This window comes from Eubalaena glacialis, chromosome 11, assembly GCF_028564815.1.
Source record: "Eubalaena glacialis isolate mEubGla1 chromosome 11, mEubGla1.1.hap2.+ XY, whole genome shotgun sequence".
Taxonomy (NCBI): domain Eukaryota; kingdom Metazoa; phylum Chordata; class Mammalia; order Artiodactyla; family Balaenidae; genus Eubalaena; species Eubalaena glacialis.
Genome location: NC_083726.1, coordinates 91,719,752 through 91,742,086, shown reverse-complemented (window position 1 = coordinate 91,742,086; position 22,335 = coordinate 91,719,752). Strand labels below are relative to the sequence as shown.

General features: G+C 41.3%; 1 protein-coding gene across 2 annotated transcripts in view; it reads right to left on the bottom strand.

The window, feature by feature from the left end:
• The window catches only part of TMTC1 (transmembrane O-mannosyltransferase targeting cadherins 1), a 262,946-nt gene that overhangs the window by 66,626 nt on the left and 173,985 nt on the right, over nt 1–22,335 (bottom strand). The window contains exons 10-11 of one of the 2 annotated variants that reach the window (XM_061205419.1): nt 10,676–10,843; nt 3,083–3,196 (exon numbers count right to left, since the gene is read on the bottom strand). In XM_061205419.1, the coding sequence (XP_061061402.1) occupies nt 3,083–3,196; nt 10,676–10,843 (282 nt within the window). The remainder of the gene's footprint in view (nt 1–3,082; nt 3,197–10,675; nt 10,844–22,335) is intronic. The other variant, XM_061205420.1, reaches the window with a different exon arrangement.

Here is a 22,335-nt window from a genome sequence, read left to right as displayed (position 1 = left end):
ATAAAGAATCCCAAACCTTATAACACCCCATTAGGTATAAATATGAGAGCCACTCCTCACAGAAAGGAAAGCTTACATTTGTGTTTATGGAGGATTTAAGGAAAGTATTCTGACAACTTTCTTTGATGATTTGGGTCTTAATCTGACTCTGTATCCTCAGCTGCAGCATTTTTCAGGGGAGATCTCCCTTGTACTACAGAAATATAATACATGAGGTGCACCAAAATGGAGAAGTCAGTCAGTGGTATTTTTACATTTAAAAAATAGAATGAAGTTAAAAAGCAGAAGAATATTCATGTCATATATAATTACCAATTTAATATAGTGTTATTTTTAGAACTGTAAGCCAGCCAAAAAGATATCGGTATAGATACAACCCTAATGACTAATTTCACCATTGCCTTTGGAATCTATACAGTCATTACCACAGGAATGAATAACTGTTGGGGCTGATTTCAGATAATACCACCTTTAATCCTGCATTTCCCTAATCATTCTCTTTATTGCTGTTGCAAATGTGGAAAACATCAAGATACACCAAAGGTGAAGTAGGGTGGAGCAGCTGGGAGGGGAGGAATCCCTGTGTTAGCAACCTCCACAGAGAAAGAGTTATATTCAAGTAAGGGCAGTCTTCCAGTCACCTAGGATAAATAATCATCAAAATGATGAATAGTCCCAGTATTTTCCTTTTCTAACACAAAGAGTGACAATTTACTTAAATTAAAACAAAAAACAGAAAAACACATCCATTGAAAATTTACCATGGAGGTATCCATAACAAAAATGATGATACTTTAAATCAGAAATATTTTGAGCTTGGTCTGAGATGATGAAATATTTCACTAATTACTATGCAGTATATTTTTAGCTTTGTCTTTACCCCATTTCTCAAGGGACAAGTTTCTTCCACAAGCACAGTTGCTGAAGCAAACATTTATTTTTATTGACAGTGGAAGTCCCAACCAGCTACTATAATTTTGTAAGGTCAGCTGCCGGAGAATTTTGCTTAATTTATACCTTTTCCCCAAGCTGTGCCTTAAGGTCTGCCTTATTTTTCTGTTTGAACTTCACAGAAAATAGTCTGTTAGAATGAAACAAATTTTAAAAGATACTGATATACTTCCCTCCAACCAATATTTTTCAGGCAAACTTACTGCTCTTTTCTTCCCTTTAAGAAAGCCACCTAAAATCATGAAACACTAATTAATTATTAAAGCCAAAACACACTTTATTTGCTTAAATGTCCCTTGAAGGAACATGCCTTTTTAAAAAAAATTTTATTTTATATTGAGAATAGTTGATTAACAATGTTGGGTTAGTTTCAGGAGTACAGAAAAGTGATTCAGTTATACATATACATATATCTATTCTTTTTCAAATTCTTTTCCCATTTAGGTTATTACAGAATATTGAGCAGAGTTTCCTGTGCTATACAATTGGTCTTTGTTGGTTATCTATTTTAAATATAGCAGTGTGTACATGTCAATCCCAAACTCCCAATCTATCCTTCCCCTCCACCCTTCCCCGCTGGTAACCATAAGTTCACTGCCTAGGTCTGTGAGTCTGTTTCTGTTTTATAAATATGTTCATTTGTATCACTTTTTTTTGGGGGGGGGGACATGCTTTTTTAAAAATAACATTTCCTCATTTCAAAAATAATACATGCTCATCGTGGAACATCCGAAGCACAATAGAAAGTATAAAGAAAAAAATTAAACCATAATCTCACCAACCAGAGATAAGCATTGGAAATATCTGCATAAACTGGCTTGCAGTGAAAAATATGATTCTTTATTAAATCTTTAAAAATGTCTTCTATTTCTTAATAAAAACTTCTTTCCTCAATAAAAAGCTTTGTTACAATTATTCCTCTTGAACTCATATTTCTTGTAACCTTGGAAAAGTATTTAGTAGGGAACTTGATGTGTGCAGTTTAAAATTTTTGCCATATTGAATACTAAATAACAGGTCCTAAAGTCTAAAAGATTTGATTGATTAACAACATACTTAGGTAGAACACTGTTCAAAAGGATAACTATAAAAATTAGGTCAGCTACTTTAAGAATGACAATTTCAAACTAAGCTTTGAGACAATCCTTAGAGGGAACTTCAGTGAAATGTATGATTTGTTTGGTACACATATTTTAGAGCATGTCCCAAAGTGAAAGAGTATCAGAAAATTCAACCAAATGTGGGACATACTGCAGAGGCATGGAAACCTCTTTGAAAAACTCCTGTGAGCTTCACATTATTCAATAAAGGAGAGGATTTGCCCGCATTAGGAGATTCCAAGGCTGTGTTTGCTTATCACATCTCCACACATTCCAGGTTAAATACATTTACTATCTGGGATCTCTTAGGGAAGACTACCTTGAAAGTCAGAGTTGCAATTTAAAAGAGTACCTAAGGGCAATGCAGACAGCTGCTGGTAACGCAGACCTTAAATTTGAATTTCCCTTAAAAGTCATCTCTAAAGCCATGTTTGGTATATTCTCTTTCAGTGGATGAGTATAAGGAGAGTCAGGGCTGTTCATATTTTAAATTTTTAAAAACTTTTAAAACATTAGAAAAACATATACTGTATATATATTTATGTATATACATACCTTATTAACATATTCGCAATACGGTAATCAAGTGTCTTCTCATTTTCCTTCTCTTTAATACAATTATCAGAGTATTTTATTTTTATACTCCAATTCTTTATAGAAACCCTCTTAGATATTTATGTAAAGAGAGAAGCCTAAGCTGGGAAGAATTCACTGGAGTAAATATCCTGAGAACTTACAAGTATGTTTTTGACAACCAACTCCTATTGGTCTGTATATGTGTATTCAACTGTGTCACTTCACTGCATAATGTGTAGCAATGGAAATTTTTACAAGAAGACACTAAAAGTTAAAAGCAAGGTAGACTTAGACTCAAACACTGAGCCGAAAGACTTGGGAGTCCCAGATCTATACCACCTCCAAGGAGATGTTCATTGTCAAGAGAAACAAACAACCCCCCAAATACTGGAAGGGGTGAGTGAAATAAACAAGGGCCTAAGAAACACAACAGCCGACACCCATCTGCTGCTTACTTGAGGGCCGTTCTGTAGTGGTAGACGGCTTCCCTGTTCCGACCCTGGTCCTTCAGGAAATTGGCGTAGTTGTAGTGAACCTTGGCATTGTGGGGCAGAGTCTGAACTCCAGACCTAAAAATTAATAAATTTTAAAAAATGAGTAACAAAGAGTACTACTTAAGAATGTTGTCAGTTTCTTTCATGTTTTACTCACAGTTTCATGAACCTGTATTTGAAATGTCCATTGCATCCATCAAGGCCAAGTCTTCCAAAATTTGTGGATTATATGAGTTACTAAACATGCTTCTGTGGAAAACAGTGAAGGCTGTGCACAACTGTGTACAACTAAACAAACACGCTAACTGCACATGAAGCAGAGGTGGCAGGATGTGGTAAGAGATGAGTCTTTGGGGGAACAACCCGGCATGCTCAGGTTAATTCAGTTTTTTCCTTCCTTCCTTCACTTATAGCCTTCCGTTTTTTTTTAAAAAAAAAATTGAGATTGTCTATAAAAATAAATCATTACAAGAGGGACGACTGTAGACTGGCTTCCCTACTAAGGTTTATTGGAGATAAACGCTTCCCATGTACTAAGCCGGGGCTAATTTTTAAAAAAATAAAGACAGGTATAATTATTCTACAAGTTGCAGATAAGGAAAGGAGGTGTTGCTCAGAAAGGTTAAAAACTTTACTTAAGTGGTCAGTGTGTTAGTGTGCTCGAGCTGGTAAAACAGAATACCTGGGGAGACCCAGAGGGTAACACTGAAGCTTTGAAGATGACACAAGGAGGAAGACCTGCTGTCGTTTGTAACTGCCTCACAAAGTTACCCTGCACGAGATCAGATAGCTGGTAACTGGCAGGGATGGGATTCTGACCCGAGGACTTTGCTCCTAGAGTCCCTGTTGCCTCACCTGCAAGGAGGTGGTGGCAGGGGAGTGATGAAGGTAGATGGGTTTGGGGGCTGTCTGGAAAGAAAGCTCCTAGAACCTACATGGGTTAAACGCTGGAGTGGGGCAGGTGATGAGAGAGAGGAAGCAGAAAGGATAACAACCTACTTTCCGGGCAATTGAACTTTAAATGCACTTCCTCTTCTAGGTGACATATTTTCATTTAATTTTTTATTTAAAGGTAAGAACACTAGGGGAACTCCATACAAATGAAACCTGTTAGGATAATACGTCAGGGTATTGTAAGCTTTGTTGAATTTTTGTTGAAATAACAGCCCCTTAACGTTATAAACCAAGAAACAAAATGTTTTTAATTTAAAAAGAAATAAATAAAAATGTTCAAAGGCAAAAAAAAAAAAGGCCCAGTCCCTTAGGACCAGCAAAGACTGTTCCACTTAAAATCCACTGACCAAGTGCTTGAGGAACTCTCCAGAGGAGAGAATTTACAGGGAGTGTGGGCAGCTAGCAACCAACCCAAGGGCAACATCACATGACAGCAGCAGACTTCAACTTACACAGAGCTGTTATGGTGATGTCAAATGCACGGCAGTAGCTAGGATGTTCTGTTGTGTGTGGGGTGTGGCTGGAAACAGATGGGCTGTAGATCTGTATTAAGAGCAGTTAGACCCCAGATCCTCTTCCCCACCAGGCATATCCAGGTGACTATTTCCTCTATTCTTTCCCCATCCCAGCAAAAGGCAGGACGTTTACTCTCTAGAGAAGTTGAATCAGAGAGATCAGGAACAACAGGTACAGCTGAGGGCCAGAAGAGCTGTACCTCCAAAGTAGATTAAGTGAAAATATATATTCTGAACAGTGGAATCTCCCTCACCTCATTATACCCATATAAAACTCTGCATACTGGAAGCCAGGATTGGACTCCATGGAGGAGAATGGAGGAATCCTCTCACTGGAAACCGACTGACCCAAGACAAAAGATTTACAAATGCTGCCATTTGGGTGCTCCAGTGAAATCATCAATCTCCTTCAATTACCTTATGGTGAAGCTCACCAGCTAACACACAAAGCTAGAATTTTAATATAACATTTCAAATGGACATTACCCAAAGTACATTATGTCATGGGGGCAGGACCAAGTTCAGAGTGATGATAGTAATGGCTTTTTAAAAAATCCAATTTCTATACAGGAAAGTGTCTGATTTTTCTATCCAGAACTAAATAGTGCATGGTACAGGGAGATTTTAAAGTAACTTTGATTTCAGCATAGATATAACTGGCATATTTATTGGAATTGATCCTCCCTTCTGTGTGATTAGCATAGTTGCTCTACTATGTTTCACCCGAGTTCAGCCTGTGGAAAAGCGTCCTTGCTAAGATGAGGGCATTGTTCAGTGATGGCAGGATGGAAGTAATAATATTTGTAGCAGGCAAGCAGGCATGGGTGGAGTAACTGAAATCCTAAGAACACACTGCTTTTCCCATTGTTGTTTTTGACCTTTACGTTCTCTCTGTGATATTTTACTGCTACGTTTTTCCAGTCTCTCATTTTACAATAAACAGTTTGTGAAAAAAGGAAAATAAACAATTGACCAAAGGCAAAACTTTCCAGGTCACTCTGACTGGCCAGGTTGCTCCTCCTTCCGGGGTCAGCCTCATCAGTTTGCTTTTGGAATGCTGTGATTGAGTCATCCCAACTGTCTTAACAGAACGTGCAGCCTTACACATATTTACTCCATAAGGAAATGTAGGATTCATAAGTTATGGGGCTGGATCCCAAATCCTATTAATAACTACAACAAGGATTATGAATTAAGGTCTCCCTCTGAACTCAGGATCTTAATTCATGCACTTTGCATTTCTCCCTCACACCTCTCGTTTGCAGAAGACTTGAAAAATAACAGAGATATCAAGCCACTTCTATCAGGTATCTCTCCAAGTTTGTAGAACATCAGTTTGTTTTGTTGGCATTACTGGAACAATAGGTCAGGAGAATCACCCCCAAATTCCTGATTAGAAAACAAACATTAAAAAAAATGTTCAGCCAGAGGTTAACAGGAAAGGAAAGTAAGAATTTATGGCTCTCCTCAATTGTGACCCTGTTTAACCTGAGGTTTCCAATGCCACAATCAGGTTAGCCAGTGCTTATGGAGGTTCATTTTGAATCAAGCGCTGAGCTAAGCATCCATTTCCATGGGCTATCTCCTTTCACGCTTTCAACAACCTATCCGATGGGTAGTACTACTGTACCTCCGATATGATGAGGAAATTGAAGCTCAGAGAGATTAAGACCATTTTCTAAGGTTACAGACTGAGTAAGTAGTTGAGCAGAGATTTCAACCAAGGTCAATATAAGGTCAGAATCATTCCTGAAGTTGATCAACGTTTGATAAACCAAAAAGGTACCGCAAGATACTAGAAACATTAGAATTTCACTGGTAAACAAACTACGGCCTGATGGGCCACAGACATATCAATGTGTTTACCTTTTTACATAGATGTCTTCAGCCTCTTTCCCGAGACAATGGCACAGCAGCTGCAAAAGAGACCATAGGGCCCACAAAGCCTCAAATATTTACAGTCTGGCCTTTACGAAGGAATTTGCCAATCCCTGGTTTATGTTCTCTGCCCTGGGAGGTCTGCTTATCTCTCTGGCTCAGCAATTCAGAGAGGCGGAAAGAGAAATGTGTTTCCTACAGGGAGGGAAGAAGATCTAGGCCATAAATTCTTAACTGGTGGTCCACGGATCACTTAAATAGTTCATGAATGGGATTAAGAGAGACCCCAAACTGGGTGCAAAAGAAAACATGCTGGCTTTGTCTTTCTAAGTATTTTGAAGATTTGGGGGCGTGGAAAGAAAAGATTCATCAAATTGTGTTATTTTGGTACCAAAATATAAAAGTCTGGGCTGTCACTAGGAGCTATGTAATTATCCTCTCCTCAGGTTAGATAGCAGAATAATCTCCTGTTCTGAGAATTAAAGAAAATGTACCTTGCAGCTATCATTATGAACATCTCTCATTCTGTCTCTGTCTCTGTCTCTCTGTCTGTCTTTCTCTGTTTATATTGGGATTAGCTTAAGTTAGAAAACATAAAGCAAAAAACAGGTGTGGTGAAGTATATGTATTCTTTGGCTTTTATATCAGATTTGGGTTCAAACCTGACACCTACTTTTCACAGCGATTTCGTCTTGGACAAACTGCTCTCTCTCTGAGCCTCTGATGAGACACAAGTGCTGGGTTCTTGTGCTTTTGTGTGTGAGGTTTTTGCCAATAAAAGTACAAAGCTGTGAGGGGGAACGTCCATCTGTATCTCCTAAAAAGACATCACTCAGTGGGATCTTTTTTGTGACAGGAGGCCTCAGCTGGAAACCCTGGAATTTGACTGAAATTTGGATTTTCTCTAACACAAAGGTCTGTCCTAAGATATTCTGTAAGATCGTTCATAGTATTGCCAAGCAAAACCACTCTATATAATTAGAGAGGCCTCAACGAGACCATATGACCTAGGATGGTCAATGGGTTGATAAGTCTGGAACAGAGGAGAAAACAGAAACAGGGCCTCTGTCAAGGACATCACCTCATCTAGAACCACTGCAACTTCTTCTTAGTTGGCCAGCTCTTGGTTTTGGCCATTATGGCTAATTTAGGTTTTCCTTATCCTTCCAGACTGAGCTCAGGCCTACAAGCGAACGGTCCTTGAAGGCTTGGGTTGGTCCCAGTCACCTGCCTGCACTTACACAGCACCCTGCTCTGCCTCTGTCTACCACCTGCTACATTACGTTAAAATGTGTTCATGTGTCTGACTCCCATCCAGACTTCAGGCTCCTCTAGTGTCTCGCCCCACCCACTGCTCTCTCATGTCCTAGAACACAGTGCAGAGCAATAATCTGAAAGCCTTACACAGTGTTTATCACACTGCCCTATGCATCTTTCACATACTCTTTTATTCTTACAGTACACCCAGAAGATAGACACTATCATTATTCTAAATTTTTAAAATTTTTCCTTTTTTAAAACTTATTTTTTAATTGAAGTATAGCTGATTAACAATGTTGTGTTCGTTTCAGGTGTACAGCAAAGTGATTCAATTATACATATATATGTATATGTGTATATATATATTCTTTTTCAGATTCTTTTCCATTATGGTTTATCACAGGATATTGAACATAGTTCCCTGTGCTATATAGTACATCCTTGTTGGTTATCTATTTTATATATAGTAGTGTGTATATGTTAATCCCAAACTCCTAAATTTTAAAATAAGGAAACTAAGGCATGGAGTGGTTAAGTAACTCACCCACGATCACACAGCTATTAAATGGTAGAACTTGGAGGAAAGCCAGAAAGCCTAATTCCAGACTCCACACCAGCCACTAATCCTATCTTGCCTCAAAGATTCTTGGTAAATGTTCAACTGATTTGAACATCATTCAGGAAAGATGAATACATATAAACATCTGGTCTTGAAGGAAAAAGAATAAACTTAAAGTCTCAGATACTTAAAAGTTTTCCCAGGACATAAATAAATTATAATAGGTAAAGTTTTCTAAAAATTATTGATAGCTTTGATTTGCACATTACACAAAATTCCATTTGATCACCAAAGGGCTCTCAAGACACAAAGTCTCTTTAAGCACATATGTGGAATGCCTGTGTTTTAGTAATCAACTGTTCACTTCCTACATGCTTCCATCTAAAAAACCAGAAGTCTCTGCATGCAAGGTCAATGAGCTTTTTGTTTTTCTGTTTTCCCTTTTTTTTAAATCGCCGGCATCAGCTGTACAGTGTTTGAACACTAACTTGTTATCCTTGAGATAAAATGCTGTCTGCCAAAATCCATCCTCAGAGTTGCACTGATTAAGCAGTAAACATCATTAGAAAACACAATCAATCTTAGTACCTTTATTCAAGGAAAGGATTTCCACGGGGCAGAACCATTTTAAAGTTTCTCATAAAAGCACTGACTATTGAAAGTGAAAGAAAAAATGAATTAAGCCAATAGAAACCAGGAGGAAGTTATATTCCTGAACTTCCATGCCCCTGTGTTTACAGAATGACCTCAGCAGTGGGCAGTAAGAGGGAACAAGTCCATTGTAGTCTGTGAGAACTGCACTGAAGTGGGGGGTATGACAGGGACGGAACAGAATCTGAAGCCTAAAAGTAATATACAATTCCTAGAAAAAAAACCACAGGGCAACAGGTCCCTATAGTACCCCCTGAAGTAATGATGGTGACAATGATAATGATATAGTAACAGTAAATAAACTGATAAGACGTGCATGCATGCCAGACTAAATTTTTTTCTATTAAAGAAAGTTAAACTGCCAAATAGCAAAATCAGATATATTGTTTTAAAACGGCAGAGGAGTACAGTGAACATTTGTCTTACTCCTTCATTCGTTCATTCACTCATTCATTTCTGGCAGCCCAGAGTCTGTGCCCTTTTCCGGTGCTTGGGTTTCCTGTGGGGAATTCCCTCTTGCTGTGACATCTCAGTGGAAGCCCAGGGGCTCTGCCTGCCCTAACTCCCCCCATGGAAGTCAGGGGAGCGTCTTTGGCCAGTTCTGTCATCTCAGTGCCCTAGTGGGGACAAGGGGCAGGCACACGACCTAAGCTCAGGCTTAGTCAGAGGATTTTCTTTTCCTAGGACTGTGATGTGAAGAGAGAGAAAACTGGGGTACATTTACCCTCCATTCATTCCTTTGCAGGTGTCCAGGTCCCCTCAAGACAGACTATCCAGACACCTGTTTCCCGTCCGCTACATGCTTGCTTCCTCACCTACTCCCCAATTCTGTGTGCTCTCCTATGCTCTTTCCATATTTTCTCCTTCTGAAAGTGATTCCAACTCTGTTTCAGTTGTTTGCCTCCAAAGAGTAAGTGTTGGGTACTGGTTGATTAGGGAACCAAATACAAACCACATTGACTGAACTGGCCAACTGGGTCATAAGTGAGGACAGAAGCTGGAAGGAGTCAAAGACTGGGGACCCCTGGGAGACTGGGAAATACTGCTGGGAGGCCAGGTGTGGCTGAGCCGGGGAGGCCAGGTGAAGGTCACCAGGGCTGTGACATCAAGGAGACAGACTAAGCCCAGAAACACAGCATGATGAGCAACCCAAAGGATGTATTATACTTTACAACAATTTAGGGCTATAAATTGGCATTGTTATATTCACAAACAGCTTCTACACCACATAAAAACCTACCAGGAGATGAAAAAGTCTTTCATTTCCTTGCTCACAATTAATGTTCAAAACAAAGCAACTAGATTACAGATCAAAACTTAATGTCCTGGAATATTCTGCATCTCTCTTCCTTCTTGCTGTGTGCTCACCTTTCTCATTCACTCAGCTGAACAATGCAATTAGACTTACTGACCAATCTTATTTTGTTTATGGCTGATTTTACAGCCCAGATCATTATCAAGACTTTCCATCTCAATTCACAGATCCAAAAACCTTCCCATGAGCCTTACCTTCATTAATTCACTTACAGTGAGCTCCCGTAAAACTTTATATAATACCATTTAAAAAACTAAAGTTAAAACCCAAAATAAAATGACATCTTCCATTTAAAACTTTACTAAAAAACGTTTCTGGATTAATAAATATTGCCAGACCCATGTTGCCTCGTTTGTTTGGAAACAAATACGTCAGCAAAGAAATAAATGGGAAGAGATTCACTTTTATTCCTCCAGTCATACCTGAATAGGGACTCTCTCGACAGCCAAATTTCATTCTGTTTCATGGTTTTCCAGGAGAAAAGCAGCAGCAGCAGCACAGTGGACACGCTCAGGGTGGCAGCCCCACAGCGATTCAGCCACGTGCACAGCTTGCTCATTCCGTGCACGAAAAGGATGCAGTAGCCCATGCTGGAAAACAGGGCGGAGAAGCAGGTGACTTTGGGGTGCGATGGAGGCCCCTGAGTATTCCATCCCATGCAACTAACTTTTCAAACAGAGCTTGTCCTGTGATAGAAAACACAAACATAACCCGCCCTGTCTGACACATTTCCACGTTAGAGCTCAAATGGGCTCCACCAGCACACTGGCTAGTTCTCTGGCACAAGTGTGGAGAACAACAGGTTCATCTTGCAAGCTCACATTGCCCTGAATTTCCGCAGCTCAGGCATCCAGAAAAGTCCATCCTGTGTGTCTTGGGTCTTGACTGGACCCTCTGACCCAGGCTCCCTTATGTTCCTGACATTGTATAACCCTGCTGGCACCATGTGTTCAAATTTGGACCCTGAGGCTTTGTGGGAGACAGTCCCTGGGGGGACTATCAGGTCCTGGAAGGGATGCTGGTCACCAAGGGGCATTGGTTTTGGTCTCCGGAAACGTGCCGCCTAGTATATCCCCATTCTGGCCAAAGTCCTTAGGCTGAAGGAAGATCCTCCCACAGGCCAGCTCTGAGCCTCACAGCGTGGAGCCTATCACAGACAAGCTGCATTGATCCGATTCTCATGCTGATTCTGGCTCAGCTTTCCCAACAGACAGGAAGAATCCCTCACGTTATCGGAGTGGGGCTTTGGCACATTGATGTCACATCTCTAAAAGCTTTGGCTTGGTGGATGGAATGTGGTCCCTTGCATCATCTGTGCACCTGCAGAGAGGCTTCCTGCCTGCCCACTGGCCTCAGAAAAACACAAACATTTAGTCCGTACTCATTATGCTGTGTGTATTTTAGTCAAAACTCATTTCTTTCCAAAGATGATAATACAAATTATTATAGAATATTTTAACAATGAAGCAAGCTTGTGTAAAGAAATCCTATATTAGTCAGACACTAACACTGTAAGAAGCCCTAAATTAATATAACCCATTTACTTGTTCAATTACTTATTTGTTCTCTCTCTAGTATGTGACTGGCAGTATGCTAAGCACTAAAAAGACAATTATGAGTAAAACACAGACCATGTGCCTGCCACTGTTACAGCCACCAAGAATGTATCAGCGGATAAAACAATCATTCCTATCCTCCTGGAACTCACACGGATGGGACAACAGCCACCAAGCAAGTAAGACCCAGAGTAGGTCACACCAAATATGATACGTGATCCTGATGGAGATTTCTCCTGGTGGAGAAAAATCAAGCAGGAAAGTGAAGGAGGGAGACCAAGAGGGGAAGGAAGGTGAGATATTCATATGGGCGGTCAGGGGAGGCCTCATTGAAAAGGTGACATGTGAAGAGCGTGCTGAAATGCAGGGGGTGCACCCTGCAGGCACCTAGGTCCCCAGTGCCCGCTCTCCTCTCCCCCTGTCTTCGTAAAGCAGCACCTCTCAGGAGCAATGTTAATCGAGCACATCTTATGTGCCGCGCACATTCTCTACAGGAGCTCAGTTCATCCTTACATCCCTGGGGGTCACTGTTAGCGGCACTAAACTCCTGAAGACACTGAAGAAGAGAGGCGAACGCATTTGCTGAATTCGGTCACACAGCTCACGTCCAGTAGAGCAAAGACAAAAACCCCGGAATTCCGGATTCCAGAGGCCACACTCCAACTGCTGTCCTGACGTTGGGGTTCTGCCTTGACTGGCTGATTCCTGTGTTCCTCACACAGCTTCACCTACTTCCTTCCCAATCACTCCATACACGACATCTCAATGGTCATTAACTGCCTCCTCGTAGGAAACAGCTGCCATCTGGCCGAGCGGTGGGGAAGGGAAATACTGGGATTCCAACAGCTCCAGAGCAACGGCCACAAAGTGGCAGAACACGAGGATAATGAAGATAACAGCAACCAAATCAGCTATTTTATACGTCTGCATGTTTGTTGAGTGCTCCCTACGTGTCGGGCACTGTGCTAAGATCTCTATGTGGGCCTGTCCAATATTTGTAGGGTCTGGAACAAGGATAGTACTGGCTTTAAATATATTATCTAATTAAAAAACTCAATCCTCAGTATATCCCACTTCATAAATGAGGAAACTAAAGCTTAGAGGACTTAAATAACTGGCCCACAGCTCCAAAAGCTAGGAGTAGAGTCAGATCAGAAGTCCCACGGCCCTAACGCTGTGCTATAATTCGGGAGTGGGCAAACTTTTTCTGTAAGAGGCCAGAGAGTAAATATTTCAGGCCATATGGCCTCTGTCCTTCCTAGTCAACTCTATCTTCATAGCAGGAAAGCAGCCATTGACATGTATGTAAACAAATGGGCATGGCTGTGTTCCAACAAAATGTATTTATAAAAACAGGCGATGGGCCAGATTCCACTCACAGGCCACAGTTGTTGAGCCCTGCTACAGCCGAAACGAAGGAGAATACCATTCCTTCCACTCAGCACAGGCATCAGGATCAAGTAACATGATCATTTTTTTTCAGAAGTCCTTGTATTGACATATGGTTTAAAGAAATGTGAAGCCATATAAAATCATCTCCACTTAGGTTTGCAAATTTCTTAGAGGGTATCACATTCTTAAAAACTTGAACACAATATCAGAGATTAAGGTGCTTCTCTATTATGACATTTCATCTTTCAACATCTGTTTTACTGCAGATCTCAGCTGCAGGGGGATAGGACTGCTCTCTCCATTACTGGGGCAGGGCAAGTCCTCATCTTGAAAGTGGAAAATCAAGCAAATGAGAAACTACGTACTTTTCTGGCCTCCAGGGAAATGAAACCAGACTCCAGTTTGGCCTGCTTAACCTGGTTAAGGAAAATCTGGGCTCTGACCAGAGACCTCCACAGACAGCCCTAAGGAGTCAGTGTAAACCACTGACAATTGACAACATCATAACCTGGAGAACCAAGAGCCCAGCTGGCTGCTGAATGGCTTAGCTCAGTACCGAGAAACATTTTCAAAGCACGCTTGAGAAGCACCACGGCTGTCCCAGAGAAAGCAGCACAGAGATGATCTCTTGTTCACAGGCCACAGGGATCTCCAATTTGGAATGGATTTTACTGACAAGCTGCTCAGCCCACTGTGCTTACAAAAACTAAAGAAAGCTGCATCTCCCCTTTAAAACATGCAAATCCAAAGAGAATTGAATAGGAAATATCAATCAACGACGTCTGTCCTTTCAAAGTTGAATAGAAAATGTCTAAACCTGTTGTTTGAGAACTTTGTGAGTTGTTAATCGTCGTGTAAATAGTACAAATGTACTTTCATGCTCTTAAGTGATAAGAGAACAACATTTTCCCTTCCCATTTACATCAACCCTGGAGAGATGATAATTTTCTATGACTGGGCCAAGCATTTTATGATGTTCGTTATGGCTTCACTTTTTGTTTAATTATATGCAGCAAAGAGAAGTTTTTTGCTATTAAGTAGAATTGAAATTCTACCTTTTAACTTAACAAGCTCAAACAACCCACTGAGAGTATCTATAAATAGCATTAATGATACAAGACAGACACATTCTTCCTATTTTATTACTCTAAAAAATTCCCAACTTTAGATAGTTTAAATGAAACATGTCCCTAATGAACTTCATGTTGATCTGTTGACTCCCCATCTGGCAAATTATCTGACCTTCAGATCTTATTCTGGTCTCATGAATGTTGACCCCAAATGGTTAAACAATAAAGCCCTGGAACCGTAAGCCCCAAATAGGTGTTTGACGCTACAGCACAGGAAGACCCAGGGAGACAATGGTGGCTCCTCAGATCAGATTGAACCTGGAAGCCGGCGGCTTCTGTGAGCCCAGACTCATTAGTGTCCCCATTTCTTGCCTTTTCTTTTTTATCCCAAACATTTGATGGATGGGGAAATTTCCCAGAAGACTGAATGCATTTGGATGTGAGAGTTTATTCACATTCCAAGAAAAAGGTATCTCTCGTGCATTTCCTTAGCTCCCCATCCTAGGGGTGCTGGGCTGGGTATGAAAAGCTTCTTTATATTTACTTCTCTGTAAATAGATTTGTTCTGTTCTTTTCTCGGCATTACCTATGGAGCAAACTGGGAGAAAAACGCCTTTGCTTTCACCTTCTGAGAGCCTGCTAATTCTCTTTTACCTCTTTGAAGATGACATGCTTCCTCTCAACCTCCTAGCTCACCTACCAGCTCTAAAATTTATGAGACCTCCAGTGGTAAGTAAGGCAGGGTCTGGATCAGAAAAAACCCCGTTTGCCTCTCCATTCTGACACTTACTGTTGTTTGATTTCAGACAAATTATTTATTACCCGGTTCTTAATTTTCTTATTTTGTAAAAGGGAATAATAATTTTACACTGTGCACAATTGATGATACACACCAAACAATAAATAACATTAATATTATGTTATAATAATAATATTATTGGGGCATTTTTTTCTGCTAAATAGAGTAGAAGGCAGAAAATGTGCAAAGTTTACATGTATTCCAGGTGGAAACAGATAACTCTGTTTCTGGCTCCTGTAAATGTAGTAACTCCTAAGGTAACTAGAGCACTACTAGGTGCAGTGGAACAAAAGTGTTCTAGCGCAGACTTTAAGTTTGGGGGTTTGCAGTGAGGAAAAGGATTTCAAAGGAGAATAAAGAGTCTAGAACTGGGTCTAGAGAGCTGGGTTCGTCTCTGACACTGGTGAGCTCTGTACGACAGATTTACTTACAGAGCCTTATCAGGCCTTAGTTGTTTGTATTACAAGGGCTAAATATTGCCTGCCTTCAAGGCAGCTTAAAATGCAGCTACCTTGAAAGGTTGTTGCATGGAGTATATGAAATAATATATGTGGGTGTGTTCTGTGAACTGAATACAAGGTATGTGTTCTCAAGGGCAGTATCTATGTGTTCATGTGTGTATTACTACATCAATAAAATATGTGGTAGATCTGTAAATACACCTCAAGAAACCTAGTTTATCAAAGTCCAGATTGACCCAAACTGTCTAGTTTACAGGACAACTGTAAGTCTTTTAAGAGCATCCACCAAGAACACCCTTAAAATTTCAAAATACCTTGTATGATATTGTTGGCTTCTGAAAGGTATGACTCATACATCATTTTTATAGAACAAAATACTGCAGAAAATGAGGTACACTGGTCATATGTGAAATACATATGGCCACATATTTAAGTTAATGAACATTCATAAACCTTTTTTCACAAAAAGCACTAAGTAAATCTTCCCTTAGATCCATTTCAAATCTTTCTCTATTCTATCTTTGTGAAAGTGAAGGAAATGCAAAGCATAAACTCTTAGGTGAATTAATGCATAATGAAGAAGTTTTTGTATTCAACTTTGATAAGAAATAAAGCATTAACTGTTTGGAAGTTCGGGCCAGTTTTTAAGGATAGAGTACTGTTTTATTCATTTTTGCAGGCTAAGCACCAGCATGTAAGAGGGGCTGCTTCCTAAGTGTGATTGAACATTGCGGTGGAAGGTATCAGAAACTAACATGGAAACAAAAGTGAACTTAAAAATGAATCAATCCAAGTCGAGCCCAAAGATGACTTATCACCAGGAGTACTGTCCATACTCAGGGTGCAGTGTTTCCCTTCGCAGGCACCTTCATCCGAGCCTGGCTTACTTCCCTCTCAGCCTGGTTCCAGTAGCCACAACCAAATTTTCCATCTGGGCCTGAGAGGCCTTTTGGCCAAAGCCAACCTCCTCCCAAGTCACTCTGAATCTACTTCTAAAAAGTCAGAAAAACAACCTTCTCAACCCTTGTACAGTATACTCAGCTCTAGGACCTGAATTCTGCCATTTCTTCTTCCATAAACCACCATATTCTAGAGCCAGGCATCTTCACTTTTGAAGCAAAGGCATTAATGGACAATTCACTAGTTGTTGCCATCCCCTCGTCTCTTCCCCTATACTAACACAGACCTGACTATACAGGCTGTGTCATATGTCCAGTGTTCTTTAATTTTCTACAATACTCTCTAATGAAGCATCTATTGTTCTGGGTATTATGAGAAAACACAAACATACAAAATGGTGGTCCCAACTCTCATGAGGGCAAGACAATCCAGGTTTCTAAAAGAGTGGGGAGGATATTTTAAGATTACTAAAATTTGTATAAGAAGTCACTGGTTTGAGATGTATTTCCCAGCACAGAACCCAAGAGCAAAGGAAAAAAACAGATTCACTAATAACGACAAGGGGTCTTAATGGAAGGGAGGTTGAAATGGCAACACTTAAATCCATTCACACCCTCCAGGCAGGTGACCGGATGTGTGACACCCACAAGCTAGTCTCTCCTCCCCTCCCAGGGGCACGTTTCATAACCTCCTCCAGTATTATGTTTCAGAATGCTAGCCTGCTAAGCTCGGGGTGTTCACTTTTTTTAAAAATTGAGATATAAGTGACATATGACGTCATATTAGTGTCAGGTGTACAACATCATGATTTGATATTTCTGTATATTGCAAAATGAGCACTAGAATAACTCTAGTTAACACACCTCACCTCACAGTTACGATTTTTTTTTCCTGTGATGAGAACTTTTAATATCTAATTCTCTTAGCAACTTTCAAACATACAGTACAGTCTTATTAACTAAACATTACATGCCCAGGACTTATTTAACTTATAATTGGAAGTTTGTGCCTTTTGACCCCCTTCACCCATTTTGCCCACCCCTCATTCCCTGCTTCTGGCAACCACCAATCTGTTCTCATTGTCCGTGAGCTGAGCTTTTTTCTTTCCTTTGCGGTTGTTCACTTTTGAGCGCATGAGATTAAAAAAGAAACAAAGAGGTTTATCGTACTGAAGGAGGAGGGGGAAAAGGGCTGGGAAGGAGAGGCCTATACTCTGCTACTTTGATTTCCTTCCACTTTGACTCACCCAATCTCCTCATTTGTACAAGGCAGACTGAAATAATGACTTGCAATTACCTAGCATAGCTTACAGCAATTTGCACATGTATTATTCCATTTGGTCTCATCTGAATTCAGATTCTACTCTCCGAATTTTACGTTCAAATCCTGGTTTCCAAGACATTTGCTGTTCTCCATTAAGGACTCAGACATAAACATTCATCTTTTATAACTAACAGGGTTCTCTAACATTAAGGCCATGATTCCAGTCTAGTAAATAACTGTTCAAGTTGATCCTCACCTTGTGCCATTGGCTGAGCACAGTTAACTGAGCACAACAGACTGGCTAACTGATCCTCAGCCCATGAGCGCACTGACCTCCCCTCAGCTCACTCATTCTCACCACTGCTCTGTTCTATGCGACCTACAATCTCCAGTTTTGTAACACAGTCAGTTGAGTCCCTCAGCGAAGTCCTGCTGCTTCCTTCCTGGAAGGAAGCACTCATACAGCACTCACCCTCACCATGACCTGGTGACTGTTACCAAGTCCCGTGCAGCCCCAGGACCCTCCCTACCTGGGCACTGCCCTGCAGAGCAGCCCTCACCGGACAAGCTCTACCTCCCAGATCTCATTCCTCTTCTGAGTTCAGGTCTCAAGGGGCTGAACACATTGAAGTCAAATCTTCCCATCCTTACCCCATGGTATTCTGAGGAACAACTTTAATGGACTTTTGAAAACCCAGTGTAGGGGGACAGAGGGACACACTGGACTCAGTACCAGTCACCCTGTGAGCAACCTCACCTGTGCTCTGAGCCCGGTTTAGATATTAGGCTTCAGCACAATTCCTGAGTCTCTCCCCGCGACTTGATACGGATACACAAACGTCTGACCTGTCGTCATGGCTGCAGCCTCTCCTGATAAGCTGCCCGCACCATCGCCCCACGGACGGGGCATCCGCCGCTGCTCCTGTGGCCCCGCCCCAGTGGTTAGGCTCCTACCTCCTACTGGCACATACCCCTTACTGCTGCTTGCCCACGGGAACCTCTAAGCAGCACGCGTGCCTGCTGCTCGTGAGGACACCCCATCAGCTCACGGAGGAGGCCCCACACCAGGGCTGCCCAGACCGCCCCCTAGTGCCCACTGCCAGGCCCTTCAGAGAGCCTGTCCTCACGGCAGATGAACTTCTTCCTGCTCCTGCCTCCCCCCAGGGGACAAGTCCCCCTTCCCCTACTTGGGCATCTTGCTGAAACTGAGCAGGACGAATATGTGTTTCACATCGTAAGAGGAAAAATTCATGCTTTCCACAAGGTTATTCTAAGTCACAAAGAGTCGAACTTGGGAGCTGACAGGGACCTTCGAGACCATGCAGCACTATGGTAACTGGAGTTCAGATTTCCCAAACCAGCAAAATGTCCAAAAGGAGGGAGTTGGGTGGGGGAGGAGGAACTAACGGAGGGCTGTATACCCCCTCCTGCTCTCATCATGCAGGAAGAGAAAGGATATTTTAATACCAAAAATATAGGAAACATATAATTTCATAATTTTTTAAATGAATAGATTTAACTTTATGAAAAACTCACTGCATTATCTTTCTTTCTCTCCTCACCCCCCAATTTGGCCAATCCAGGGACAACTGTGGCACGAAGGTCTAAGCAACATTAGGGGATTACCGGGCAAGGCCAACACTCAGGTTTTACAGATACGAAAATGATTCCCCCAGGACAGCCAGACAGCGCAGGACAGACTGGGCTGTGTTGATTCCCAGGTCAGTTCTCCTTCTACTGGATTTGCTAAAGTAAGGTTTTATTGATATCAAATTATTTCTCTGATGATTTGAGTATTTGGCAAAATTTTGATTCGCTCTCAAATCATCATCACTCTCTTCCAGCAGCTCTGAAGGAGCATATGCATAGATGGCTCATCAGTAGGGGTCCCCAAAGTCAGATAACAGGGGTAGTGTTCTTTCAGAGGTGACATTTCTCACTTTGCATCCTGAGGAATAAATACTGCAGTACTGTTTCAATAGCAACCTGTGTAAGATTAAAAATTCCATTTAGAATTAATAGGTGTGATTTGAAGGTATTTCTCAAAATTGAATATGGAAAAGAGTCACTTGTCTTCCATTTCTCCATGTCTGATGTGTCCATTAGCTTAGGAACTATACCACACAAATGGCATCTCTTTCTAAGAGTAGGGCCATTTAAAAATTTTCTTTCTTCCCTCAAACACAGGTTGTCTAACTTCTCCTTCTGTGGTCCCAGTTATTCTTGATCAGTTCCATCCACATGATTGGTTCTGCCTTCACTTACTTCTGTCCTTTCTTTTCCCGTCTCCACTCATTCATGTTTTCTTAAAGTAGTTTAGGAATTTGCTCTTTGGCACTGAAGCGAATAAATCACCCTTAATCTGGCATGTGAATGGATCTCTGATCACATTCTACAACTTTATTTGAGAGCTCTCAACAACTATTTCTGCTTCATCGATTCTAAGAAATTTTAGTCCTTTGAAGCATTCTAATGTGGTTTTTATAAAATACAAAAAAGTAGCCATTAAATTATATGCTTCTCTTGAGATAAGAATAAGAGATCAAAACTTCTGTGAAAGAATGATTTAAGCCCCAAACTCTCCTGCCTATTCAAAAAGGACATCCATAAAATTGGCATTTATCACCAGAAGAAAAGATTATTCCAATTTCTTTTGGTGGTAAAACTCTGACCCTAAAGCCATGCAGTGCCAAATAAATTGCCCATTTCTGTCCCTTTTATCCACAGATTTCTAAGTGCAAGTGAGAGGCAGGTGATATTTTGGGTCTGTGCTAGGTTAGGATGGAGGGAGAACAGAAGCTAGAAGATTTAATTGGCTTGTTCATTGTCAGGCAGAAAGGCGGAGGATGAAAGAGCACTGTTGGTCTGACTCATTCTGGGCTTTTCTTGTAAAATGGCCAAACCAGCTCCCTGGGATATTTTAATACCAAAAATATAGGAAACTCGCCTGGGCTTCAGTGAGGGTGGACATGACCTCTGTAGTGTTCATGGATGGGATCCCAAGGCTGGAAACTGGCTCCTTACCTTGAACATTTAATGAGTAGGAAGTTCACCTACCAACTGAGCTTTTTATTTCATCTTCCTCTTGTTTGCTGAAGTTTTCGAGACAACACGGATTTTCTGCATAAAGATGATGATCTGAATTTTCAAGAAAGCCACAGAGTACATGTTTTCCTCAAAGCACTTGGGTACGAATGCTATGGAGAATGGCTCTTTCTTGGCAAGGTCAATAATGGAAGGAGAGCCATGCAGAGAAGATTCCCGTGTGTATAAAAGGCTTGGTTGGACACGTTCTTCAGCATTGTGGAAGCCAGCGTGTAGGTTTATTAAATGTACCGGGCATCACCTGGTGCTCTGGCACCTTCCAAGGAATGCCTGCAGTGTCTGCAACATTCTCTGCAGCCCTGAGGAAGATTCCAGCAGCTCCTTACCCAACTGTCTACCATTCTCCACTGAGACGGGGGTAGCTGGTCTCTGCTGGGTAAAATCTTTTTTGGAGAAAGTCCCCATTTTCATGAAAACTGTCAGCATGTATAAACTGCCACCGATGAAGTCATTAGAAACTCTCTAAAGCCACAGCACAGAAGTTTCCCCACATAGGTTTTGATTTCTGACTCAGCTGCACAATCTTAGATAACAATGGAATCCAGCAGCATAATTAAAACGGCTCCCTTGTGGTGCTACTTACAACAATGACTGTGAAGGAAGGCTGGGGTTTGTGAGAGGTACAATGGCTCTCTCAAAAACTCCTCGGCTTCCTCCAACCCCAGTTCCCCAAAATTTGAGTTAAACTCTCAGGTTTGTGCTCAGAGCTGTGTACCTGGACTAGTGACGTGTCCTCTTCATCAGCCTCCAGGACCATCTCTAAGGGGCAGGAGACACCTCCACCTCCTTGTCACATGGCCTTGGCATCTGTCAAGACCACAGCTCTGGAGGGGGAAAGAGGCCTGGCTGGGCACAGTGATGATATGGATATGAATCCAGGAGACGCTGGGAAGTAAAGACAAACCCTCGGAAAATGATGGGTGCTTGACATCAGCACTACGATGCATAGATGCGGGAACTTGGAGAGAAAAGGACAGCCATCTTTTTAATGAAGACCGGTTTCCTGAAATTGATTTTGGATGACTCTGCACCAAGTTTGCCAAATGCAGCAAAATCCAAATAGGTTCTGAGAGGCAGGCACTTGCTCTTGGTAATATTGATGTTTTCTTTATATTTCAAACTTTTATTTTAATCCAAATCAGCTTATTCCTAGTGGAAAAAGGGCAGGGCATGACTTTGTCTGTTTTAGAGAAAAGAAATGGAGTCACAAAAAGTTCTATTGAAGATATGGCAGCACAGGAAGAGCCAGAGCTGGCATGATTCTGTGGGTGTTTGGAGGACACACCTACCTGGGCGACAGAAATCCCTAACTTTAAATAAGAGAGCTCACAAATGGTTGATGACAATATTATGGGCTTCTATAATGTTTACCTAAGGCTCTCTTCCAGAAGAATGAAATTTAACCTCTTGTTTAAATTTCCAGCCCTTTATTTCCTCAAAAAATTTTCTTTTGTATTCGGATTAGAAAAGCTTACCACACATGCACTCAGAACCCCAAGTGCTGTGGATTCAGATCTCAGGACTCTTGAAAGTATC